The 26,042-nt window shown below is 39.5% G+C and overlaps 1 protein-coding gene across 16 annotated transcripts in view; it reads right to left on the reverse strand.

The window, feature by feature from the left end:
• Window positions 1–3,897: 3,897 nt before the first annotated feature.
• Window positions 3,898–26,042, reverse strand: part of MEF2C (myocyte enhancer factor 2C) — a 162,194-nt gene continuing 140,049 nt past the window's right edge. For 14 of the 16 annotated variants that reach the window (XM_032475813.1, XM_032475726.1, XM_006187965.3 and 11 more), the window contains 4 exons: window positions 17,404–17,576; window positions 14,844–14,973; window positions 14,096–14,231; window positions 3,898–8,606 (listed from right to left, as the gene is read on the reverse strand). In XM_032475813.1, the coding sequence (XP_032331704.1) occupies window positions 8,285–8,606; window positions 14,096–14,231; window positions 14,844–14,973; window positions 17,404–17,576 (761 nt within the window). In that variant the 3' untranslated portion in view covers window positions 3,898–8,284. The remainder of the gene's footprint in view (window positions 8,607–14,095; window positions 14,232–14,843; window positions 14,974–17,403; window positions 17,577–26,042) is intronic. The other 2 variants (XM_032475838.1, XM_032475830.1) reach the window with 1 other exon arrangement.

Here is a 26,042-nt window from a genome sequence, read left to right on the forward strand (position 1 = left end):
AATCAGAACTTTGTTGACTTCTTTTTACTATGATTTTACAGAATAGGTATCATGTATTTTGAGTAACTGTTAGTGGGAGTAAGGATCCAGATCTATGCAGTGATCAGCACCTACAAGATCTTAGCTGGGCCTCAGAGAAACCCTGTGAGTTAATGATAAGTAAGAAAATTGATGCTTAGAGAGAATAAATAACTTGACAAATGCTACTTAGCTTGTGAGGAGAAAGCTGGTCTGATTCTCAACCAGGAGACTGCATGACCTCTGGAAAAAGTGCATCCAGTGTCACTGAGCAGGTAAAATAAAATAATGAAGGTCAAGTTGGTGGCGAGAAGGTACTCAGTGTCCATATAGTGGGTCATGCCCTCACTCACACACCAGCTTAGGTTCCTGTTTCTGGGCCACCTCACCCTTGCAACTTCGCGGGCACTGGGGCTCTTTGTGGAGAGGAGAGGGCAGCAAGGGAGCTGCCACGGACCCTGCATGTCTGGCCCTGGAGTCTTCTGGTGAAGTGCTTTCTGTTCAGTGAGGAATTGGCCCCCAGGTGGTGCATGTTTCCTCCCTCACAGCCTGGCCCTTTTACCAGTTACCAGATTTAAAGGGGATGAACATCTCTTTTTGGCCTCGAGCAGAGGTAGGCTGCTAGAGCTGGGTCCTTTAGGGCTGGAGTTCTTCCACAAGTGTGAGCCGACCAAGACTGGAGTTTGATAGAGGTGATGATCGGGCGAGGCTGCCTCCAAAACCAGAAACCACTTTAGGGCCGGAAACTATGAACATTTTCCTACCTGTTTTCCTACTTATAACCCTCAGGCAAAAGCCCCCCAGGAAAAAGGATGTGCCCGGAGGAAGGGAGGTTAAAGGAATAGCCTCATTTTTGGTGATGGAGACATCTGCTCTCTGGAAATGGGGACAGTGGGAATTCAAGGGAGAGACACAGTGGGGCAGTGAACCTGGCTCTCCTCTTTCATCCCTGGATGATGCTTAAAATTCTGCCTGTAAGGATAACGCATCAGGAAAGATACCGTAAAAATATGCAAACAATGGAAAAAAGACTTTTTCAGTTCATAAAATGAAATGCTCTGTCTGGGTCGTTTTCCTTTATCAAATTCAGTAACTCTATTTAATCCCGAATCCCAAACATCATTGCAATACAAGAACCACATCCAAATGGGGCCTCTGGGGCACGAAGTAGAATCCTCTAGCCCTTGGTTAGGACGGTTCGCATCTGAGGTCTCCCCCAGTCCATAAACGTGCTCAGTCTCCACCTGGCCTTTTAACAACCCTTCCCCTGATCCTTGGCCCTGCTATCCCCCCAAGCCAGCTCTCCTCTGCTAATCCCAAACCCTGTAAAAGGCGAGTTCATACCCGCTGCCTGGAATTTCACATCTGCTGCTAGACAGCCTCTTGTGGTCTCTCCTCTCTCTCACACCATTTTAGTGAGATGATTCTCAGATCTCATCCTTCCTCAGTCTTCCTGCTCTGGGACCCCAATAAAGCACTGGACACTTTGGATGCTTCTTTTTTTTTTTTTTTTTTTTCCCTTGAAACCCTTCCTTGCCTCGACAGCACTCTGGTTTTCCCTCTGTCTGATTTCTGGACTTCGTCCTTGCTCCTCCCTAGGTCTCCCCTCTGCACCTTCCTGCTCCCAGCCCATTTCTCCCCCTCCTTCCCCTTTCCCTTGACAAGCTCGTTCCCTAATACCTCCCTGTTAGGAACACCCAAAACTTTTATCTTCAGATTAACTGGTAACCTGGGTTCAAGACTATACTTACAAAATTCTCATATTCTTCTTGGATTTGACTCAAACTTCACACCCCACCCTGAAAATGGAGTTAATGATCTTCCTGACAAAACAGTGACCTCTCTAGATCCAATGTGGACATTACTGTGATCCTAATCATTTACGTATGAAGCTATAAACTATGAACAGTTCCTTATCTATTATCATTCCTACCATACACCTAATCATTTGCTGTATTTTGACAATTCCACCTCCTGTAATCTTTCATTTAATTTCTTAAACCCTAGACTTCTTAAATTGCAACTACTCAGACCCCAGCCAGCTCTTCCAGCCTTGTCTCTCACTGCGCCCTCTGGGAGTTTCCCAGGTCTCTGTACAAGGGGGCAAGGAGAGACCGCAGTAAGAGCCAGGCCCCTCCAGACTGGTAGGTGGCTGGGGCTTAGTAAGCATGGAAACCTGCTTAGAAGGCTTGTCTGGGGCAGCCACCATATGACTGGATCTCTGCATCCACCTGCCAAAATCTTAAAAGTTTATATAGAGTTCCGTCTCATACACCAGCCAGATGGTCTCAACAAACTTTCTCTCTCAAGACTGTGTCCTGGAAAACAGCTCCCACTGTGGGAATGGTGGGCAGAATGTACATTCCAGAGACGGGGTGGGGTGAGGGCCTCTGATCGCCCGAGTCCAGCTCTCAGGTCAGCCGTTGGTCACGTCCTCTCCACGACTTCCTCCAACACTTACGCTTACTGTACTTTACACAGGACGGGCCACTATCCCTGCAGATTTGTCTCCCGCTTTCCCATCCCTGTGCCTTGCTACCTACTACTTCCTACGTGGAGCTTGCTCTCATCCAGGACTGGAGTCATAATTTGTGGGGCTCACTGCAAAGTAAAAACTTCCTTTTTCAAAGACAGGAAAAAAAGTGCCTGTGAAGGTACCAACACGCAAGCTCTCCACTGATTTTCTGTGAATCACCTCCGTTCACATGCATGCTCTACTGTCCTCTCCAATTTCACTCACAAAACATAAGCTCAAGGATGAAATTAAGAATATCAAGATGGAGACAGCAGAACACGAAACTACGTGCAGGGCCACTGCGACTCCGGGGGTTGTGTGCCTGCAGATCAGCTCTGTTCTCATCCACGTGGGCCTTTCTCAATCCTACCCACCTCCAAAGTCAAACAGGCTGCCTCTGCTGGGCAGATCCTGCAGTGCCCCTGCCCGGGGCCTCTGCTCCGCCCCGCTCCAAGCACAGCCAGCGTGCTTCCCTCCCGGCACTTGGCAGAAGTCTCTGAGAACACTTTCTACTTCCTATTAGTCTGTGAACCTCTTATTAGTTTATAACTTTCTTAATTTATCCTAGAATTCACCCTGTGAGTTACACATAATAATTGCTTAATAAATGTCTGCTGAAAATGAATAAAAAGAACAAAGAGAAGAGCACTGCTATTTTGAGGCCACATGCAGCATTTCCCCGCATGGCAGTCCTTTCTCCATCAGAGCAGGAATCACAGCTAATGCAGAAGTCCCAGCTCTCCAGCTGGCTGGCCTGCGCCGTCTCCTTGTTTTCCTTCTCAGTGCCTAAGTTAGTCTCTTTGTTGATCTATCTAAGGAAATTTCTTTTAGAAATCATAATTAAATTTTGGTAAAGGATATATTTGATAGTTTCTAAAAATGGATGAATTCACTAATTTTCTCAGATATTTAGATACAAGCCTATACTTTCAACCTCTTTTGGTTAAAGAAACTATTGATGCAGAAAAAAAATCTGCAAGTGCTTTTGACACAACTTAGGTTCAAAAATATTTAACTTACTGCATGAGAGTCCCTTGAACAATGACTTTTGGAAAATTCTGTGCATTTAAGCAAGTTATCAAAGATCTTCAGGGAATTGCTTTGATAACAAAGTTGAATCACTTGATGAGAGCCTTGAACTTCCCACACTGGCTGGATACACACATCACCCCAAAGGCAGCGATTCAGTTTATGCCCTCCCTCCCTCAAAACACAGATATCCTTCTTTTTGAGTATTCTGAGTTGAAAACAGAAAGCTCACTTACGCTTGTGGAAAAAGCTTCTTTAAAAAAACCAAACAAGATAAAGTGGAATAAACTTAAGCAGCAAAACATTAATTAAAAAAATGCACCACAGACACTGCATCACTAAGAAAGCCAGTAACTTTACTGAATTGTCTGCAAAATACAAATTATACCTTATTTCCAGCAGGAGAAACTTTTGAAAATTCCCCACTTTTATTCACTACAGACAGCTGAATTAAGTCCCTTGAGATACACAGATGTGGTTTAACTTAGTTATAACATCTTGTCATCTAGTGGCGACAAAGTCCAGCTTATGCCGCTGTGAGCCTCTATTTGAGTATTTGTTGCAAATGCTTGTATGCCCTCATTTACAAGCTATTTTAATTACTGTCATTTAATGGAAACAAGTCCCCAGAAAAAGAAAAAGAAGAAAAATGATACAGCAAACCATCTGAAGCAATCCAAGTCCTATGCCTACAGTGACCCAGGTCTCCGTCGCTCTGAGAGAACACTGGTACTGCATTCAAACCACAACAGAATCCGTCACTTAGCTGACCTCTCTGAATTCAACTGAGGTATGGATCAATCTGAGGTATGAACAGGGAAGGCAAAATGCAATACCCGATTATGAAAAGAACCAAAATGGACAAATTTGATGTAGAAGATAATGTGGCTTGGATTGCTCCACATCTTTGGTTAAAACATATGAAGAAAAGCCTTTAATTACATCTGTAGTCTGAAGCGTTCTCACAGACACCAGTATTCCATCAATCTTCAAAAGATGTGTAGTGGCAGGAAATTAACGCCATGTTAAGTGACGACATCACAGCAGATGGCACAAACGGGAACAGATGAAGGGTGCCGTGCTCAGGCAACAGCCTTTATGGAGGGTTTGAGTGGCTGCTGCTTCTTTAAAAAAAAAATTTTTTTTTTAAAGGAAGAAATACAAAGCATTTACTCTCTGGAAAAACAAACATAAGGATAAAGGGGGCAAAAAATGCTCTCCCTAAAAGATGGGTATGTAAGAAAAATAAATACATAAAAATGTGAGAGGGCAGACATTCTTTTAAAAAGTGTATTGGAATTTTAAAAAATTTTCACTTTAGTTAACCTTAAAATGATCTGAGGATGATAGGTATTTTTGTATTCATTGTTACAAAATGCTAAGTTCCACCTTTGGGAAAAAATAAGCCATTTTACTAAAAACACAATTTTAAAAAAGATTGAAATGAACAGCCTTCCACACACCAATGCATACAACATACAGTTTGTGCAGCTCGCGTGTATTGCATCAGTGTTACCAGTATTTAAACTTCACATCACCAAAAAATCTTCTAAAATAGGATTAGATACAACAATACTCGTAGCTGTGTAAAAACGCCACTTACGGTTCTTTTACTTGCAATGAAGAATGTTGCCTAAAATGTTACTCTAGGATGGGTTATGTCAAATAATACCTCCTCAGGGCTCTGCCCTAAACTCCTGAATACAAAGGATTTATTGTGATAAAAACCCAAAACCACACTAGCTTTGCAAATACAATAAATGGTAAATTACAGAGAAGGTATAAGGGGAAAGATTGATGTCAATCGTTTACAGAAAGTGACTCATCACAATCAAAATTGTGCTTCTTCTCATTAAATCACCTTTAAAAAAATCTCAGATTATCCCTTTGTGTCTTGCCACCACTTTATCTGGATTCAACAGTGGAAACAAGAGATGACTGGCATCCATTTTCAAGTGATTCTGTTCTTTTCATGTTCTTATAAAACTATTGTCAGAACTGCTATAAATAGCCAAGGCTTCTGCTGGTACTTTAGGTTACTTTATCTTCAGCATTAGAAATTCCCTTTTTCTTTGTTGCTGAGGCAAATTGCAGGTAAAAAATTAATATGGCTATTTTTTTTCATATTTTCACATAATGACCCTTTCCCACCCATTGGTTAGTTTCTCCTGATATTGATAAAGTGTTTTGAAATGACAAAGAACATTTGTGACATGTTTGCATATTTTATACACATCAAGTTATAAGGATGGGTTGTAAGAATGGGATCAAGTCCATGGTGAGGAAAATGATTTTCTTAGTTTCCTCCCCCCCATGTATGAAGATGTGTGTGTGTTTTCAGGGATGATTTTCTGTTTTTCCTCTGCATAAATGTTTTTCTTTCATGTTCCATGGATACCTCGAGTAGTGGGATACATGAAATGGCTGACAGATTTTTTTGTTTGATTTCGTGTATAAAACGTTAGCACAAGGCAGGCTGGCATCCTATACGGACACAACCAAAGGTGCACTGTGGTCTAACTGTGGATTTCAGATCGAGTTAAGAAAAATATAGCCTAGTTCATAAGATCTCTTGGCTTTTGCCACCCAGCGGCAGCCTTTTACAAGGAGAAACACATAGTAACTAAGCAAGTGAAAGCAAAAAAAGGGATAAGAAAAGTCCTACACAAGACATAGCAGTGTTGATCTTACTGTCTGTCTTTTCTGCTGTGTATGTCAGCGTGTGTGATGGGAGCTGGATCGACAGATCTTCACATGCCTAGAGAAGGAATATCAGTCCTAGACTGAAATCTCTTTAAACAATATATATCAACTCTTTTTTTTTTTATGGCACTCACTTTTTAAAGGGTCTGAAAAGTAATCCCTTATAGACGAATATTAGACAAGAGTCATCATTATTTCCTGAAAAATTAAAAAAAAAAGGGACATAGAGAGGTGCTTTAATGGGATTTTTTGAAATGGCTATTAAATCTCTTTATTGAAGAAAAAAAAATAGATGACATACATGCTTTATGCAGAAGTGACATTTGGGGGTCCTGACACACCGGGATTGTTCAACAGTCCTATATTGCTGACAAGATTGTTGAGGGTCAGTTAAAATAATTAAGAACGGATGACGAAGCAACTATCCCTTTACCTGCTTCCTTCTTATCTAGCACCCAGACTTTCACATTTTTCTTCTGTGGGAATTTATAACTCATGCATCGAGTAAACTCCATATCACTTATTTCTAGGGCAGTATTTGCAGGACATGTGACCCAACACAGTTCTCTACTCTGGGCATATTTCTTCAAAGCATTATCGAGTTCTAGGCTGAAAACCAACCGATAATTTAGGATACGGGCAAGATGAAGGTATGCACTTACTGAATTCCAAGATGCATGGTGAAATGGTGAGATCAGAAAGGGGCCCTGCATTTGATAAAAATGCAAAACAAAAACAAAAAATAGCATGAAAGAAACTAATTAGTATATACAATGGATGTCAGTTGACCCAGTAGATTGCCAATGGATTAAAAACAATTTAGGGTGTTGCAATGTGATATGTTCTAATCCCACAGGTTATCCTTTTGACAGCTGACCTTGAACTTATAAAATGTATGCAGAGTAAAAGAAAACAGAAAGAAAATAGTTACTCAAATGTGCAACTGCACAAATATACCCCCCTCCCGCTATTAAGATAACAAAACTTCTGCTATTACCATAATATTATATATATTAGAAAGCTATACACAAGCATGTTAATTTCACAGATTTTTTAAAAGATTCTTAATATTTTATATAATTAGAAATACACATTTCAAAAACAAAACTTCTACAAAGAGAAAACAGTTATCTTGGTTAGCAAAGCATGGAGTTCTTCATGGCTTAGGGTAGTGCTTTCTATACAAAAAGTCCTTTTTGGTTTTTTACAGGACTGTTTAAAATATTAGCGAAGCTATCAAGGGGGAAAAACACATTTTGGCTTAAGTAAACTACAAAAAGCCACAAATGCTTTGCAAACTCTGTCTTACCTTTTATATGAAAATAAGCAAAATGTAATGTACATATTTTTATATTTTTATTTAATAAGAGATGCAGACCCAGATTTATTTATTTATTTAATTAAATACGTTAGCCCTCAAACTCTACATTTTTAAAAAATAGGTATGGTCCTCTTTTAATGGTCATTGATCCTTTTTCATGAGTGCCATACGCCAATGATGTGCCTGCAGGTTTGTGAGCGTTCTCGGGGTGGGTGTTAGGTGACCTGGTGTGTTCCTAACGTGTAACCGTGGCCACCCTTTGCCGGGTCTGTCCAAAACATCTATACACTTTTCTATATGTTGCATAACAGCTGCTCTCTCTTTCAGTAAAGATCTGCCGCTTTTGGCAAATGTTTCCTTTTGTCTATTTACATGTAAATAACGTTGAACCTGCAACATGACACTATCTATTGTAACATACATTTTGCAAAGGAGCACAACAGTGAAAAGAAGTTAGCCTTAAATCTATTTTGTACAAGTGTTCTGTTGTACAACTCAAGTGCTAAGCTTATCTCAGCATTTCTGTTTATCTTTATACTGTATCACTGAGGCAATTTAAAAGTACTTTTACAAAACAGAGTACCTGACTTTTTTTTTTTCCACACACAGCACATATAATGCATATCGACCCCCCTTCCCCATTAAGGTATAGCACACACACACACTGCAAGAAAAAAAACTACTAAGTAATAATCTGATCATGTTGCCCATCCTTCAGAGAGTCGCATGCGCTTGACTGAGGGACTTTCCCTTTCATCCGGCGAAGGTCTGGTGAGTCCAATGGGGGAGTGGAATTCGTTCCGGTGATCCTCTCGGTCGCTCCCGTCGTACGAACTGCTGCAGCTGCTCAAGCTGTCAACAGGAGATCTCCCCGCCTCGTGGCGCGTGTGTTGTGGGTATCTCGAAGGGGTGGTGGTACGGTCTCTAGGAGGAGAAACAGGTTCTGACTTGATGTTGAGGCTTTGAGTAGAAGGCAGGGAGAGATTTGAACTCTGAGATAAATGAGTGCTAGTGCAAGCTCTGTAGGAGGAAAGGAAACCCAGTTACAGATGGAGGAGGCCTGGAGCCCCCAGGAACTCACAATTACATCAAACATCAGCTTAAAGACTTGCATCGACACCAGAGCATGCCCAGAGGGAGCAGAGCGTGCTTGGCAGCACTTGGGGGCATCGCCTTCTTACAGTGACTTGGGATGCCTTTGTTCATCTGCCCGGTAGCGATCACAGCATTTAACTGACCCAGGCCTCACGAGTCACACCTCCAAGTCTCTGACAGGCTCCCTTAATGTATAGGTTACCGGCTCAGGGAGGTTTTAACAAGACATGCGGGAAAAAGCATTTTCTGTGTCCATGGAATTTCTCCCTACACCAGTTCCAAAATACAATCTAAGACTTAGGATACAGGGCTTAGCTTCTGAATTAAGACTTCTTTGATTTACTAATGCCTGTGTTTGAAAATTACTATAAAGAGCTTATTATGGATACAAATATTTCCCTAAATTTAATAAGCACATGCATACTAAGTTGCACAGTCTTCAGAGAAAGTGAAGAGAGTCAAAATTTCAAATGAATAGAACTGAGAAAATGCTACATGTAACCATATCTGGTGAAAAGCTTGGGATACGGGAAAGATGGGGGAGGAGGCTGAAAATTATCTGCAGAAACTTTAAGGAGGGGCTTAAAAACACTTAGACTTCCTACCCAACTAAAACTGATAGTCTGACTTTCTTCATTCTTTCTCAGTTGTTTTTTCCCACAATGACCTCAATATTACTACTGCTAGTCTCTCCCTGCTGGGATACGAAGGAGACCACTCCTCTCATCTATCATTGTCATTAGTTGATGAATCTGGATTTGCCTAAAGGAAAGGTTGTTGTAGAAAAGGATCGAGTGTGATTTTATTATGTTTATAACCCTTAATCCTCATTTATTCCAGGACAGCGTAACTTGCCCTTCTTTCAAAATGTGGCTGAATTTAGATACTTGGAATTCTGGAGGGAAAGGCATTAAGCCCTTAAGTGTAGACCAGCCTTCACGATGGCTTTGTTCAGGATCAACCACAGTAACACTGCTGACATTGATGTGAAGATGCCTGCACTGTCCTTACATTCTGAGTGCACTGACAGCCACGGCTAGACTCAGTGTTATCTGTCCACATTGCGAGACAGAACAGGACTCTCTTCTACTGAGGAGAGTCACAGTAAAGAATTATCCATACAGACACACCCATTTTCAACAAAGGAAAGCAAGCTCACCTACTCCTGTGTGTGACTGTGTTACTTTCTAATGGAGAGAATTAGAGGGCATTAAAAATGTCATTATGAGCAGTGAGAAAATGGGTATATATTTTGCAGGAAAAAGTGGAGCAACTTGGGGCTGGGTTTTTGGGAGATGCAGTTCAGGCTCGAGATGTACAGAGATATAAAATCAGTCAGAAATGAGTCTATCTTTGAGTGATGTTTTATACAAAAGCACCACCTACTGGCAAAGAATTACTTTCCTTCTCTTATTAATAAATGAGCTAATGTGGAGAATAACATGAAGGAGAATTATCTGTTTCCCTAACAAGTCTTTCTCTCTATGGCTTTTCTGATCTTACAGAATTCAAGCAGTCTTAGCATTTTTATCAAAATACTACATCGAGTGTATATAATTTTCAATCACCTGCTTATACTTTTTGTTATTTGTTGTTTTTATTTTATAGTCTATATTAGCATACTAATTTTCTAAGATTTTTAATTAAATAATATTTAAATCAAGAAGATACTAAAATAGGGGGAACACCTGCATTTCAAAGAGATTCATAGTGGTGGACTATTTTATCTTGGTTCAGAGTTACTTAATGATTCATTTTGATGTCAGAGGAAATCATCTTTTGATTTCTGGAAGGAAGAATTTCCCTGGCTCTGGATAAGAAAGACTATTTCACTAAAATTTAATTAAATGCTTCCACTATAAATCACACAACCGTTTAATAATGAACGTCAATTAAGAGTCTGAAAATAAAGTGGCATATCAATAAATACATTCATCTGCCTTCTGATATTTAGATGGTGTCCTCACAGACAGGGGTGATGTGGAAAATCAGAAAAAAAATATTTGGTGAGTTGGACCAATATAAACAGTCAATATGGATAAACTGAGCAAAAAATAAGAGAATCCAAATGCTGTTTCTTTTATATAGCTTTTGGAAGCCACATTATCTGCTTATCACTGTCTCCTAATGTCAGCTGGCTTGTATGGATTTTGCTGCATCTTTTCCCTATAAAAGGTGTAACAATAACACGTATTGTTTACCCCTTCCTATAAACAAATAGGCTAGTCCCTAAGATAAGATAAACTTAGTTAGTGGCATTTCATTTGACACTGAAAGCATTTATGAAGCATTTTGAGTAGTTCTGGGGACACTAAATCCACAGTAATGAATGGTAAGTGATATCTTGGTTTCAGCTTCATTATACTGTGGTATAGGATTCAAAACAGAATGAGGTTTAATTGGCTAGTCTCCATTATCAAAGAAAGTATTTTATTGAAAAGAAGAAGGGATCATTAAAAATCACTTAGTCGTCTACGTGCTCAACTCAGATATAAGCATGTTGGTCTACTTGTTCCTGAGAACAGAATTTTTATAGACACAGATCATTGTGAGATGCTTCTTACTGTGGGTGATAAAGAGGTGGGTGGGGAGACAGAAGCCACATGTGCAAGTTCCCATATCATGTCCTGCTGCAAACTGCCATCCCCTGCAGATGCCTTCCTTCCAACTGGGAAGACACCTACCTTCCTCCTATTGTTCAGAAATGAAACATTTCTTACTGCCTCTGCCTGGAAATTAGACTATCAAACTGTATTCAAATCAATCTTTTAAATGTCGTCTTTACTAAAAGTTCTCTCTCAGTATGTACTGAATACCTGCATCCACCAAAATGATGTACAGAAATGCTTCCAGAAAACAGGTTGCCCTTTTTTTTAGATGATAGGAGAAAAACACCAAAAAATTGAGGGTCATTTTCTCAAATACTAGTATTCAAATGACTTTCGCTAACCCTGGGTGGCAGCTCCTTCTGCCAGTCTTCCCTGCTCCCTACATCAGGTCAGTTTAGGCCGTTGATCTAACTTTGTTAGAGAAAATCAGATACTAGATAGTACAGCTTTGAAGATTTAAAGGTATTTCCACAAAAAAATACGAGAAGCTCTTTCTTGCTTTTTTTTTTTAATTTTGAGAAAGAATTATGGTGACCCTCTTGGGCTGCTGGGAGTATCTACACTGGGGGGCTGACAGATACTTCATTCTGCTTTGATGCTGTATCTGTCCCAAAGAAGGTGACTTGACTCCACCACACAAGTAGGTGGGACTACTTTGGCCTGGAAAATATCAATTTTTAAAAATTGATATCCATCATGAGGAAGAAGGGTAAGCTCATGTATTTTACATAAATACTATAATTTGAGACTTTTTTTTAAGTTTAAGATTTAATTGTGTGAGCATAGGCTACTCCATTTGACGGAATCTCTTCCTGAAAACTACTGTGTGTGTGTGTGTGTGTGTGTGTGTGTGTTTGTAAGAGAGAGGAAGAGGAAGGATGGGAGGGAGAGAGGGAGGAGAGAAGAAGCAGTGAAGGCAGGCAAAAAGGCAGGCAGGCATTTGGGCCAAAACTAGGACTGGAAAGGGTATCTGTTTGAGGGATAAGGGAAGTGATTAAGTGCAATAGGAACCCATAGACTGGATTCAGAGTCAAATCATGCACCACGAGAATTGGTGTTGAAAGAAACTGGAACTAAACAAAATGCTTCATCCTTGGCTGTTGTAATTCAGTTCCTCTCTAGTCCGGGCCAGTCACTTCTTTCTCATTTACTGCAGCCACTATTAAGGGCAGCAGAGAATTAAGATTCTTCCCATGGAATAGAAGAGAATTTTAAAATGGTAATGTAGTTCAAATACAAGTGTTTTCTATGTAAAAATGCAAATTATCAGGTGTTATTGGGAACAAAAGAAAGCCACATTCAGAGAAACTAAGATGGCTTTTGACATTGTTAATTTCTAAGGAAATCTAATCCTAAAAAATGAGAAGTAAACAGCTACCTTTATTTTTGACAAGAAGCACAAACAGGGGATTCACTGCTGAATCACCCAAGTACAAGGCCACTTGAATGTATTTTAACAATGCCTGGTTGGTATGATGTACTTAGTGATAATTACTTGAAAAAGTTATTGCCATAAATGTCTATTTGGACAGTTAATCTATCTGGGAAAATTTAGATGTTATTCTAAAAACAGAAGTTCTGCTGCTGATCAATATGTAATATATCTTCAAAGTTCATCTTCCAAGAAAACACATCAACAGTGTCAAATGAATTTATTTCATTATTTACACGAGATGGTCGATTTTCAACAATAGGGGTTAGTGAGTAAAAAGCATAGTAGCAAATAGGGACAGGGTGAGAACTCCATGACCAGAGCACTAATCTACGTGAAGTCACTTCCACGTGGAAGCGAGCGGGGCTGGCGAGGGTGAGAGAGCAGCGGTGGTATCCATCAGTGACTTTTATTCTAATCAGTGTTTTCTCCTCATTATCTCCTTAGAATATGAACACAGAACTAGCTAACTATTCTAACTAAATGGCTCAGCGGAAAAGTAAAAGTGGGGGAAGGCATATAGAATGGTTCTAAAATATAAAGATGTGTTATCTTTAAATATTTCGTATCGTCCTAGTATTTTCTTTTGAAGATTAAAGTTTTAAAATTATTAATTAAACTGAAAGTCAGATCTTTGTTTCATGTTTTAAATTTTAAAATATCTATTTGTTTTACAAGTTGTATTGATGAACTCAGGGCTTTTGAAGATTTGAATCTTTCCATTGATAAATGACAGGAGTTATTTCTATAATAAAGACATATCTCAAAACTACCACAAGGGGGCAGAAATACACATCTGATTTCAGAAAACAACAATTTTTATACCCAAATTTAGGTAATTAGTATATGTCTGTCCATATATATACATATTTATATTCATGTAATATCTGTGAATATGCAACTATACTGTGAGTACATTATAAATACATGAAGTCTGTGTATCCATGGAATAGCTGACCCTATGAGTATCAGGTTAACAGTAGCAGGAACTATGCAGTTTATGCCAAGTGAAAAGGATTCTCAAATATCTCAAAATCTTAAAGAGCTAATAACTATAAATGTTTTCTTATGTCCCACATGCGCTATGTGAAAACTTAACTAAATAGAAATTTATTATTGATAGAAGTGGAAACAAATATAGCCTAAACCAAAGGGAAATAACATACCTCCTTATCAGCGTTCCCCTCCTCTTAAAGAAGGAAAGTAATATTTAAGCTACTTGAAAGGTATTGGTTTGATAACTACTTTCAGATTTTCATAAAGCAGAATTCTACATCCTCTAATGGGACATTACAGCACATATTTAGAGACTGCCATTTGTCATTTAAAGATGCATTCTAGAAGTATGTTATAAAAGAAGTAATGGTGCTTACCCCAGTTGACTGAGGGCGGATGGCGGCATGTTATGTAGGTGTTGCTGTTGCCAGCCAGTTACTGACCCAAGATGAAGAGCGCTGGCCGTGTTAAACCCAGACAGAGATGACAGGTCTGCACTACTCAGAGAGTATTCTAGATCAAAGGATACAATAGAAGGGGAAATATTTAATTTGGTCATCATCAAATGGTGACTAGAATAAACAGTTTCAGTTTTTAAAATATTCTACTAGTGTTATTTAATGATGGTTAGTATACACTTTTTTTTATTTAAGGGGAAAGGGAGATGAAACATTAGGGACAATTTTAATTTAAAAGAGAAATATTATATACCAAAAAATAAGTATTCCATGAAAGCTTCAAAGTAGTACACCCTGCAATTCTAGTTTATTAAAACTACAATATGATATCACAAGTATGTTCCTAGTATTGATGATTTAGAAATGACTTTTAAACAATTCTGAGAAAAAGTAAGCTTTCTATTACATCAAAGAAATAACAGCTCATTTTCCTGGAAATTATTCTTCTATTTTGAATTCAGGTTGAGTTAATAAAACTTTCAGTCACTTAAGCAAGAAAAATGTGCAAATTCATTTTGTCTTCATTATGGATAGGCAATGGTATAGTGCTCTGGATACTACAGGTATTAAATAAAGCTTTCTAACAGACTAAAAGGTAATACCTTTTCATCTTGCTTTTTAATAAAAAGTATTTAATGTACTATTTAAACATAGCAAAGCTACTCACCGGTACCATATGTTGTTGAAATGGCTGATGGATATCCTCCCATCCCTTGTCCTGGTAAAGTAGGAGTTGCTACGGAAACCACTGGGGTAGCCAATGACTGAGCAGACTGGGAGTTATTTATCCTTTGATTCTTTTAAAGTAAATAAAAAGACATTTATTGATAGCATTTTTTTAAAAGTTAAACATATTAGATTACAGTATTAGTTTTGCATATAAAGAGATAACTTGGTACAAATCTCATGAAATTAATCATTTAACATGTGTCTCTATGAACTCTGCCAACCCTATCATTTACAATCCTTCAAGAGACCAGTTGTTGCCATAGTAACCCATTACATCAGTATCTCCTAGGCAACTGAACTAGTAACAAGTACCATAGCTTTATTATGGGTAAAAACAGACTGTTGAAAACTGATGAAATATGTACACTGTACTTCCATTGTTTCAGTTTTTATTCAAATGCAAATTAAAAAAAATTAAAATCAACCATGATGGTTTTTATGCTCAGTTCTATATACAGCAGAGCAGATGGGTAGAGGGGTCATGCTATACTCTGGCCAGCAGGTGGTGCTCTGACCACTTTTTTCAGATTCTTCTAAACTTCCCTCAAAACTAGATGGCAAAGCAGCTAACGTGTATATTTAATTCCTTAAGGAGATTAAAGACTCATATAAATTTAAATATTTTGAGACTTTAGTTCTTAGAAAAATAAGTGTCTTCATGGTGTTAAATAACTAAGGATATTTTTTGTTTGTTACATTTTTACTGTAAGTCCTAAAATAAATCAAAAACATGGCCTGCACTTACAGAGGTTGAGACAGAAAAATAGATAACCTGACATTTCACCTGTGAGTGATACTTGAAATTAATGGTATTTAAATGCAACTAATGCTGACACACTATAGCAACTCCCGAAATCTTTCCATCTTACTAGCACTACCACTCCACCTAAAGTCGCCTGGATTTCTCCTTGCAGGTGCCATTGAAGGGGAGCACTCTCACCACTTACCAAAAGCAGGTCGACATCCTCAGACTGAGAGCATGGGGAAGGAGTTTTATTAATTAGTGTCTGTAAATATTTGTAATTGGGCACAATCTTTTCAACAAAAGGAAAAGCATCTTCTGATAGACACAATAGTTTAAACAGTTTTAAAACCCAGACTCTAGAGATAACTCCTTACAAAGACATTCTTTGTTTCCTTTAATGAGCTGTTTGTCTCAAATGGGAAGACAATCTATCCAGTTTTCAGTACAGGTCAGTGTCTCAACATTCGTTATTTCACCACCACATTTTAAAAGAAAAAAAAAAAAAGACTGTACGTTGAAACCCCACTTGCTGGAGGAGGGGGGAAACTGCACCTGGCTGCCAGGGAGACCTGACCTGGTGCTCACAGACTCCCTGGGAAAGCAGCAGTTTTAAGGGACTTGGAATAAATCTGCTGATAGAGACAGCCTGCCACGCATGGCCCACACTGCTTGGCTTTGGCCCTGTGGGAGGTTTTATTTATTAGACCCAGCCTTCTCCGAAGGGAACGTTGCATATTATGTGATTTTTTTTTTTGGTTGATATTCAAAATTAATCTGCACTGTGCCATAATAAACTAATCAGCTTGCAGGACTGTTTTACCCTGAAGCTTGCCACAGAGCACAGAAAGAAAAAAAATGTGTTCACAGAATGATCTAAATTTGTCTACTGAGTCTTGGTTTTAAAGTATTCTCACTCTTAAGCAAAGCTAATTTGGAGAATATGGATGTAAGTCTCTTTGTTGCTGAATTTGGTCCCCACAATATTATCTTCACCTTAGCCCTGCAGACCCAGGAGAAAGAAAAATGGTAGTGCCCAGGGACATTATTTATATTTCATAGTTATTTACTTATTTATTCTTACAAGTGCCACAACTTTTTTTTAATGTAAAATATAACTTTTGTTCTCAAAATGCCTAGAATTTTAAAACAAGTAGCTTCTGAGAGCTCACTATGCATGAAGCACATCTATGGAAAGAGGAATTGAGGCAGTTGGTGTACAGGCATGTGATGTAGTAAACACTGTCACTGCAATATACCTAAGAAAAGAATTGCCAATTAACGGGAGAAAGCTCATTTAGAAATTATGGAAAAGCTGTTTCATTGTCAGCACCTCAAAGACATATTTATTTAGTTCAATACTGTAAAAATCTGTTATGAAATACCTCATCTGTGAGTCTGATTCTACCATTGGTCAAACCGAATGTCCCATAAGCAAAGTATTATGTAATGATTTTTTTCTAATTATAAGTTGGGAGCCTTAAAAGGACATGTTTTCTTTACCCCAGAACACCAGTCCTATAGAGCAGTTTATTGGATGTTGGTTTTTTTTTTTTTTTTTTATCCCCCCATGGAAAAGGGAAATGCAAGCCAGTTACTAGAAATAATAGCTAAATCCAAAAAGAGCCCCGGCAATAGCACTGACATGTTACTTTTCTGGGAGCATGTAAGTAGTTCATAAAGTAAGACAAGTATAAGAACAGCAAAACATAAACAAACATTATCAACATTTATTTAAAATACAATTTTGCATTACCACTGATGGCATCGTATTCTTGCTGCCTGGTGGAATAAGAACTCGGAGATCTGGTTTACGGTTATTCATCCCTAAATTCATGGGAGGAGGAGATTTTGCTTGCATATTCTTGTTCAAGTTACCAGGTGAGACCAGCAGACCTGGTGAGTTTCGGGGATTGCCATACCCGTTCCCTGTTAACACAAAACAATGAAAGCACTCAGGAAAAAAATCTAGACTCAAAAATGTTTCTAGAGAATACAGTACATGAGGTTAAGAATAAAGGATCACCAGGGTGAGACTTAACAACATATACTGAAAGTCCACAGGACCACTGACTTCACCTCCACGTGAAGAGCAATTCAATCAGTTAGCTATTGAATATTCCTCTGAAGGAAGCCTAAAAACTCTTACAGCGAAGAGACCTAGCAAACATCACCTTGTCTGGAAAACAGCATATTTTTTTTTGCTATTACAAAAATCTGGGAAGAGAAAAACAGTATGAAAAGGAATATATATATATATATATATATATATATATACACACATATATAAACTAAATCACTATGCTGTACGCCAGAAATTAACACAAGGTTGTAAACTGAGTATACTTCAGTTAAAAAATTTTTTTTAATTGGGAAGAAACTGAGACAGTCGCTCAGGGTCTAAGAAAAGCACTGAATTGGTCCCGCACTTTAAATGACTGGCTCGGCAGACGCCGGCTGGCGTGACTCACTCTTTCGGTTCAATGGTTTGGGCTTTATTCAGTTTGTCTGTGTGTCCTGAAATGAAGAAAGGGCACACCAGCAAGACTATAAATCCTAGGACATGCAGGAGGAGCAGCAGCCTCTTACACGTTTTGCTGTTCACTTCCCCTTTCCTTTGAGCGGTTTCTCCCTATGGTTTTCTTCCGTCTGGTTTGCTCTCCTCACTAAGTTCAATGCGTGAACCTGAAGCCCTGCTTTCTCATTCACGCAGAATTTCAAAAAGCAGGACTCCTTCTCAGGAGCTGAAATGAGGGGATGATGTCCCCACTAAAGCGCCGACTCACGAGGCACCGGGACAGCCATCTAATGAGAGAGAACAGTACCGAAGCGGTTTTCCTCCGGTCTCTGATGTTTAGCCCCCTACTAACAGACAAATGTTATCTGGTGGTTTCTGTGTCTCAATCCAAAATATTCTGATCTGTGTGACAGGCGGAGCTGCAGAGGGAGCTGATACAGCCCAAACTGACACGGACGTCCTCCGCTGGCTTCCTCCACAGTCTCTCCTTGGAGAGTAGGAGAAACCAGCGAGCTGATTCAACAACCCTTGCTGGAAAACTGGCTAGCTGTTTTCTGAAGCTCTCTAAAGGAGACAGTCAAACCTCGTTATCGTCATCATTATCATTACTGTAAAACACAGGTACCTATTACCCTGGGATGAATGATACTGTGTGCTACCTAGAGGGGGTGCAGAGACCAGCCCTGCAGGCCCTTTGTGGCAACCCAGCACAGACATGTGTGAAACGTACAATCCAACACAAGACAGCCCAGGGTGAGGTGCCACAGAGCAATCCAGGTGAAGTGCTACTGGGTTCCCAGGAGGGAAGAGGTAATCCAGACAAGATTCACGGAAAAGGAAAGAACTGACGTGGGTCTTGAAAAAAAGAGAGGAGACAGTAAGATCTCTGGGCATGTGGCTGGGCACTGGGAAAGGGCTGAGAGGTGGCAGTTTACGCAGGACAGTCAGGGGCACTATGAAGATCTTGGGGAGAAGGGAACCCAGGAGAAGAGAGGAGTGTCGGAGACCCTGAAGGAATAGGCAGGTTGTGCTCTGGAGACGACAAGAGGTTATTTCAGGGAATTGCAGGCTTAACCTGTCTTGGGTTTAAATGGTGGACACGCAGCCCCTGAAGGCTGCAGAGCAGAGACAACACAGGCTCTAAGTGGGCAGACAGATCTACTGGTGTTGGGATGTTCTGGCATTAGGAAAGCCTGGGAGTATGATCCAGCCTGGAAACGTCTGTGATGACAAGCTATGATGAGGAGCTGGGAAGGCAAAGCACAGGTATATTTCAGCAACTCTTTATGGGAACATCTTTTCAGTTAGAATCTATTGAGGCACTACTCCATAGAACACACTGGGGTTCCTCACATCCCATCCATTTACCTGTCTCATTTTATGCATGAATAAACAGGATGAAGACATAATAAGTAACGACAAGATTAAATCTGTCAATTGGATTATAAGTAAAACTCTCCACTGTGGGGGGAACCCCACAAACTAAAACAAACAACTCTCCCCCCCCCAAAATATGGCAAATACAAAGTAGGTACTTAAAAAATGTTGGTTGAATGTGGATATAAACCACTCTTTTATAATAAAATGTCAAGAAAATTAGCTAAATTCTCTAAAGCCAGCTAAGTATGTCAAAAGCCAAACTTTTTTTTTTCAGTTAATTTGGACAGTTTTCCTGTGGCAAAAGTTATTATATGAAATGAATACATTTACCTTTTTTCACTAGGAGAAACACAAACAATATGTTCACTTAGAAAAAGGGTTCCTCAAACGGAATGCTCAGAGCAGTTTTATATTTAATGTCTTCCTGAATCACTATTGTGACTCTGTTAGGGCTTTCGTTTTAATTAATAGGTTCCATCTGGGTAAAAAGGGAGTGAAAAACCATGGCTAAGTTCGCACCTTACTTTCCTGTCAGCCGGAGTTCAGACCAACAGACACGTTGAAGTGTATGTCACTTATCTGTGAAGGCTGCGTGAGAGCTGGTTTAAATAAACAATCAAATGGAAAATTAGCTGGGTAATTTCAAAAGAATGGGGGGAAGAAAAGTCAGTTAAGCAGTGCAGTGAAGCTTGAACAGATCAGAAGAAACTAAAACCCCGGCTTGGTAGATGCCGATACTGGTTTGCATGGAGGAGTTATTTTGCTAAAAGGAAGTAAAACCGCTTCATGAAATGTGCTGTCCTGTGATATGACCAGCCCTGGGCCAGTGTGCGAAAATGGAAGTGCCACGCTCAGGCAGAGAAGAGTGGTTTTGTTTTTTTTTTTTCTTTTTTTAAAAAAATATTTTCTACAATCAACTCTGAGAAATTCCAACAAAGCCTACCTCTTTTGGCTCACATTTTAAACAATGAACTGGGGCAACAGCAGGGGGGAAGAAAGCCAACATACATTACAGTTTTTCATCCAATAAATGCCTCAAAACTAAGAAAAAAATTGATTTGAAAAAGCACTCTATTTTCCTCTTGGAATATTTCCTGTTATTTGAAAATCATGCCGTTTTAGAAGATCAGTCACATATTTTAAGGTGTTTACATATTGAATGTAAAATATTTTGAACCACGATGACACTTCTTAAGTTCGTATTTTTAGAGCATCAAGTTATTTTTGAGAACAAATAAATTCTGCCTTTTACTGGTGGATTTCTGCTGTTTTTAGCATATTGTGCCAGCTAGCATTTTGGAGCCGTATAATAACCATTTCTGTTTCCAGCCACCAAGTTGTTATTCTTTTGGCATAATATAGATTCAGGAATGCAAGGCTGTGGATCCTAAACCAGTGATATAGAAACCTATCATTTGAAAATCAATGATGAATACATTCGTGTGGTTTACTGCTAAGAAGAGCCTGCATTTAAATGGGCTCGGAAACCGCGGCCTCCTCCTCACTCAGGACGCTGTGGCCTTGCGTTGGGGCTGCTGTCCTACCTTAAGATAAATTCACCCTAGAGAACGGTCTCTTTCAAAGTCCAGGGTCGGGAGGTGGGAAATGCCACCCGTCGATAAGTTTCTAAGATAGATTCCACCTTCCGTCATGCCCTGCTTTAAAACTGCCCTCCGCCTGGGACAATGATCGATTTGGATGTGACTGCATGCAGATGTCACAGTCCCCTCACCACTTAAAAGCACAAAAATTATAAAGCATGAGGGAATGGACTTCCTGTGATTACAGATGGTAAGAAAATGAAGACCAGATCAACTTTGGCGTTTGTGTGTTTTATAGTTTCATTTGATTAAAAATATTGTTTCACATCAAACAATGCAAGCATTCACGGTATAATTCATGTAAAGGATAATAGAATCTACCTCGCGTGGTTACAAGTTTCTAAACACTCGTATTAAAACTCGTGTAAATATACAGAACTTCAAATGTGGTGTTAGGAGAAAAAAATCTTTTTCTATCCAGTTAACTTGAAAATACTTGCTTTTTTTTTTTTTATTGACTCCTATTTTAAGAAGTTGTAAATTCAAAGAACATATTCCTGGCTTAAGACGTTGTGAGGAGGACATTTTGCCTTGTCTCACAGAGCTCAATTGAGCATGTAGCTCTCTTTGAGCCCGAAGTTCTGAAACTTTCTCTTATTTGGATGTTTAGACACTATGAGTCTTTTCACTTTGCTTTTCTTCCTCTGGACTTTCAATCATAACTACAAGCATATAAAACAAATAAGCACAAAACAAAGTGGTGCTTGGTATACCAAGGCTAAGCTTTTCATTGGCACAATATTTTTTCAGTCTCCCAAATCATCATCTTTGACGACTCTCACTCCCTCTTCCAACTCCATTTCCAATTAGTTACCCAGTCTTGTTAATTTTTCTTCAGAAATGCCTGTCTCCATTTCCACTGCTCCCATCCTACTTCAGGCTCTCCGTGCCCTCTGACTAGGTCTTTCTCTAGCCCCTGAGCTGGGTCCCTGGTCTCTAGTTGAAGGGTTCTTCCCCATGCCTTAAGACGGGCTGTAGGAGGGCTGGGAGCAAACTTCTATGCTTATGTCTGATAATAAACCTATTGTGCAATCCAAGGATTTTCTTCAAAAATCTTTCTAAAGTGCTGCGTCCCTCATGTTCCTTTTCCACATTACACTTAACACTTCAGGGTCAGTGCCCTGGCTTGGGTCTCAGAACTATGCATAGTTTGACCCGCTCTGTCTATGGAACCCAACTTCCAGTGGTCACAGCCAAGCTCACGGTCCTCTGAAGATGCTGGAGCCTTTGCTCTAACAGTTAAATACCTGGTTGTGTTTGATTTCCTGTTTAATTCAAATTCATCTTTCAGGGCCAGCTAAGGCCCAGTGCTCTCATGATTCCTTTCCGACAACCTCAGTCCACTTTGAACTCACTCTCCTCCAAAATCCTGAGCAATCAGAGCGGTGATACCACGCAGAGCACTAGTTCTCCAAGTGCTTCTAATGCTCACAAAACAGAGACACAGACTATGCTGGAAAAATTAGAATTATTCAGCAATGGCCCTAAAAGTCAAGTTCCCGAGGGAACGTAAGATGCGAACTGAAAATGTAATGTGTAACTTGCTAATTTCAAACATTGAGGGTCTCTCCTCTTTATGCTACTTGAGAAAAATTTCTATTTTAGATAATGATTACACACTGATGACCAAGACAAACTGCTTATCAATCATATAATATGAAAGTCAGAAAATCATGCAAGTGCCCACCTACGAAATTTGTTGATAGAGAGTTAATTAAAGCTTTTTTTTTTTTCATCTATTGCATCTGTTAATCATTTCATAGCACATTACCTTAGCTAACTGCAAGGGGTAGAAGCAAATAAAGTAGAAATTTTCCCTAATGAAAAAGAAAACTCTGAGACACTGGATGTTTTCTTCTACACTTTACTGCCATAGATGTCTATCAAGATGAATTTCAACAATAATTTACTCATACAGAACTTTCTACCAAAAGATGGGTTGTAAAATATCCTAGGAAAAAGCATGGTAGAAGGGTGGCAATTAAGAGTGAACAGGATTTTATTAGATGGCTCAGAGGAAGACTTCCTGGAGAGAGGGAATTCATTGACGGAGAGATCTCAGAGGCTGGGCTGTATTTGAGAAGGATGAGTATTCCTGGGAAGATGAAATATAGGTCACGTCAGAGGACGCAGTTCTCAAAAGCTGGAAAAGTAGTCCTGGCTAACACAAGCCTCTGAGATCACGTTAACTTTACACTGCAGACTTTATATTATAGAAAATGAACAGCCGAAGTTGTTTGTGAGTAGTAGGTGACATCATTATCTGTGTGATGGGGAAATAACAATAGTGGCAGTGGAAAGGCTAGATGAAAGGGTTAGGCTGTTCAGGGAAGCTAGTTAGGACACACCTGCCGTGGAACACACGAGGAATGAGGTCTGAACGAGGCAGCTGGGAAGGGAAGGTTTACAAGGCAGATGAGCGTCGAGGACAAAGGAGAATAAAGTAGGTAAATCTGGTTCCTAGGCATGAGGTCTCCATTAGAGTCCCTTCAGCTATACTGAGCCTTGCTTTTCTCACGCTCAGCACTGATTCTGTTAATGTGAGAGAGGCAGAAAAGTCATCTGAATCAGAGACTCCCACATACTCTCCGGAGGCAGCCATCGCCAGTGTGACTGTGCAGTACTGACAACAGCAAACGTTTTATACAGTGTTAATCACTAACAACATTAACACCACCAAGCACGCACCTCAAGTACCCAGAACAGCACAGCACCTATGCTCTGTAACTGTTTGCTATTATGCCTGCTTAGAAGACACCTTTAATCCTTACCACGGCCACCCTGTGTGGTACTAAGAGAATCCCTGTGTTACATGTGAGAAAACAGAAGGACAGACAGATCCAGGAACTTGCCCAGTGGCCAACAGCTATCACCAGGCTGAGCCATGACTTGAACCCAGCAGTGTGTCCAGAGTCCATGCTCCTTGAGAATTGGTCATACTCTGAGATTTTGAAACCCTTCTCTGTCAGATCTCATTCTAAAATGACAGGAATACACAGGAAGGGAGGAAACAAAGTGTGAGACCAGGGGTATGAAGCTCACAGGACCTCCTGAGTCAGAGGTGATGTGGAACCTTGAGGAACATGGTCAACATGGGCGTCATAAATAGCAGTTCTGGTTCAAGAGACACTGGACTTACATAAGGGTCAGGGAATGGTGATGTTCCAAACCGTATTGCTGGTCTCCTTCTGGATAAATAAATATTTACAAATAGAAAATATTGGGTTTAGCTACACTAAATGCCAGAGCAGCTGTTTAACTTTCAGTGTGCTATTTTGAGTGGATGATTAAATATGCTTTTAAAGGTAGATTTTCAAATATTTTAGTTAATAATCTTCTCCCCTGTAATAGAGGGTAAAGATGTTTACCTACCTAATGTCAATTTAAGAGACCAGCTCCCATCAGAAACACTCAACATGACAGTGAAATGCCGAGTATTTTATAGTATCCACTATTAGTTGTCTACAATATAACTTTTAATATATAAGTGTATAAAAATTACTTGTTTAGTACTTTGTTAGCAGTATCTTATTTTGGGGAATTTGGAGCAAACTGCCACAGGAAAACATTAAGTTGAACATACAGCTGAACCTCTGATGTATTGATTTTCTGCTTTTACTTCAGCAAAATGTTTTTTGCCTACTTAGGTTTTTTTTTTTTTTCTTTCAACAGAACAATTTTGAAAACACTTAACAGCATCCTGTCTTGGTAAACTAGAGATGTCACATACATAATAATGTTCACTACTAACAATTAATTTTACATTTGACTTCTAAAAAGTTTTAAGGTAAGTTAGTTTTCAATATCAGGACACTGTTTTGTGTCTCATACAGTCATCTTTTCACGTAATTTTAATTTTAATTGTACATAGTAATTGTCCACTGCTCTATTGGAACAATACACCTAAGACAGTTTTTGGTGGAAAAATATTATGACCTTCTGAACTTCAGTCCTATATTCACTTTGCCCTGGACGCCTGAAACTCTGCTAAAAGCGCTAGCAACTGTAAGTTACTCAGCTGTTGTAAATCACAATCAGGTTTTTTTTTTTTTTTTGAGGGAAAAGGAGATTTTTTCATGGGATGGCTCTAAGGGAAAAGGCAACCACAAAACATTTGGAGGTCAGAAATCTGGGAATGATGAAAATTTCAATATGCCTACTGCAGAAGGAGGGCAAATCAGATTTCGGATTCCTATCCAGCTAGTCTCATGATTACAGATTCTTCAATGTAAAATCAAGTCTCCACGCTATCTGGGGGTTTCTTAGGGAAATAATATAATAATGCATAATTTTAGACTAAGACAAAACTCCTGTGAAACCTCAGTGCCTTTTGTGGTGTATTCTTAGAAAAATACCCAAAGAACACACCAGAGCCAAGGCTATTCTTGGCTGTACCAGTTAGAGGGCAGCAGACGTTCTAAAAAGAGACTTGTGTCTTCTCCTTGACCATGTCACCCTGACGCTGAACCATGCCTTCGTGGATTCCCTACTACCCCGCTTATCCTTCATGTTTCTTGGATGTGTTTTGTTTAGTATCTTTGGTGAAATTAACAGTCTATCTGCCAACTAGAACTGTAAACATTCAGCACATACAGTGGGCTCTGGATTGTGGGGCAGAAGTAAAGAACTGCTATTTATTACTGAGCTGTTTTTCCGAAGCTTGGAGCCTGTGTCATAAAGCAGGTTTCTGTTGGCACACCACCCTCTCATTTGCCCTGAAAGTCACGGGGGTCAGGCATTATCATCCCAGTTTTTGACAGATGAGGAAACTGAGGTTCTGGGAGCTTCTGTGACTTGTTAGTCAGTGGGAGAGCTTTGATTTGAATCCAAAGCCCAAGCTGCTCCCACTACATTATTACAAAAGCCAGATGTTTCAGATTTAGAATGCATCCTTGA

Source organism: Camelus ferus, chromosome 3 (genome assembly GCF_009834535.1).
Source record: "Camelus ferus isolate YT-003-E chromosome 3, BCGSAC_Cfer_1.0, whole genome shotgun sequence".
NCBI lineage: Eukaryota > Metazoa > Chordata > Mammalia > Artiodactyla > Camelidae > Camelus > Camelus ferus.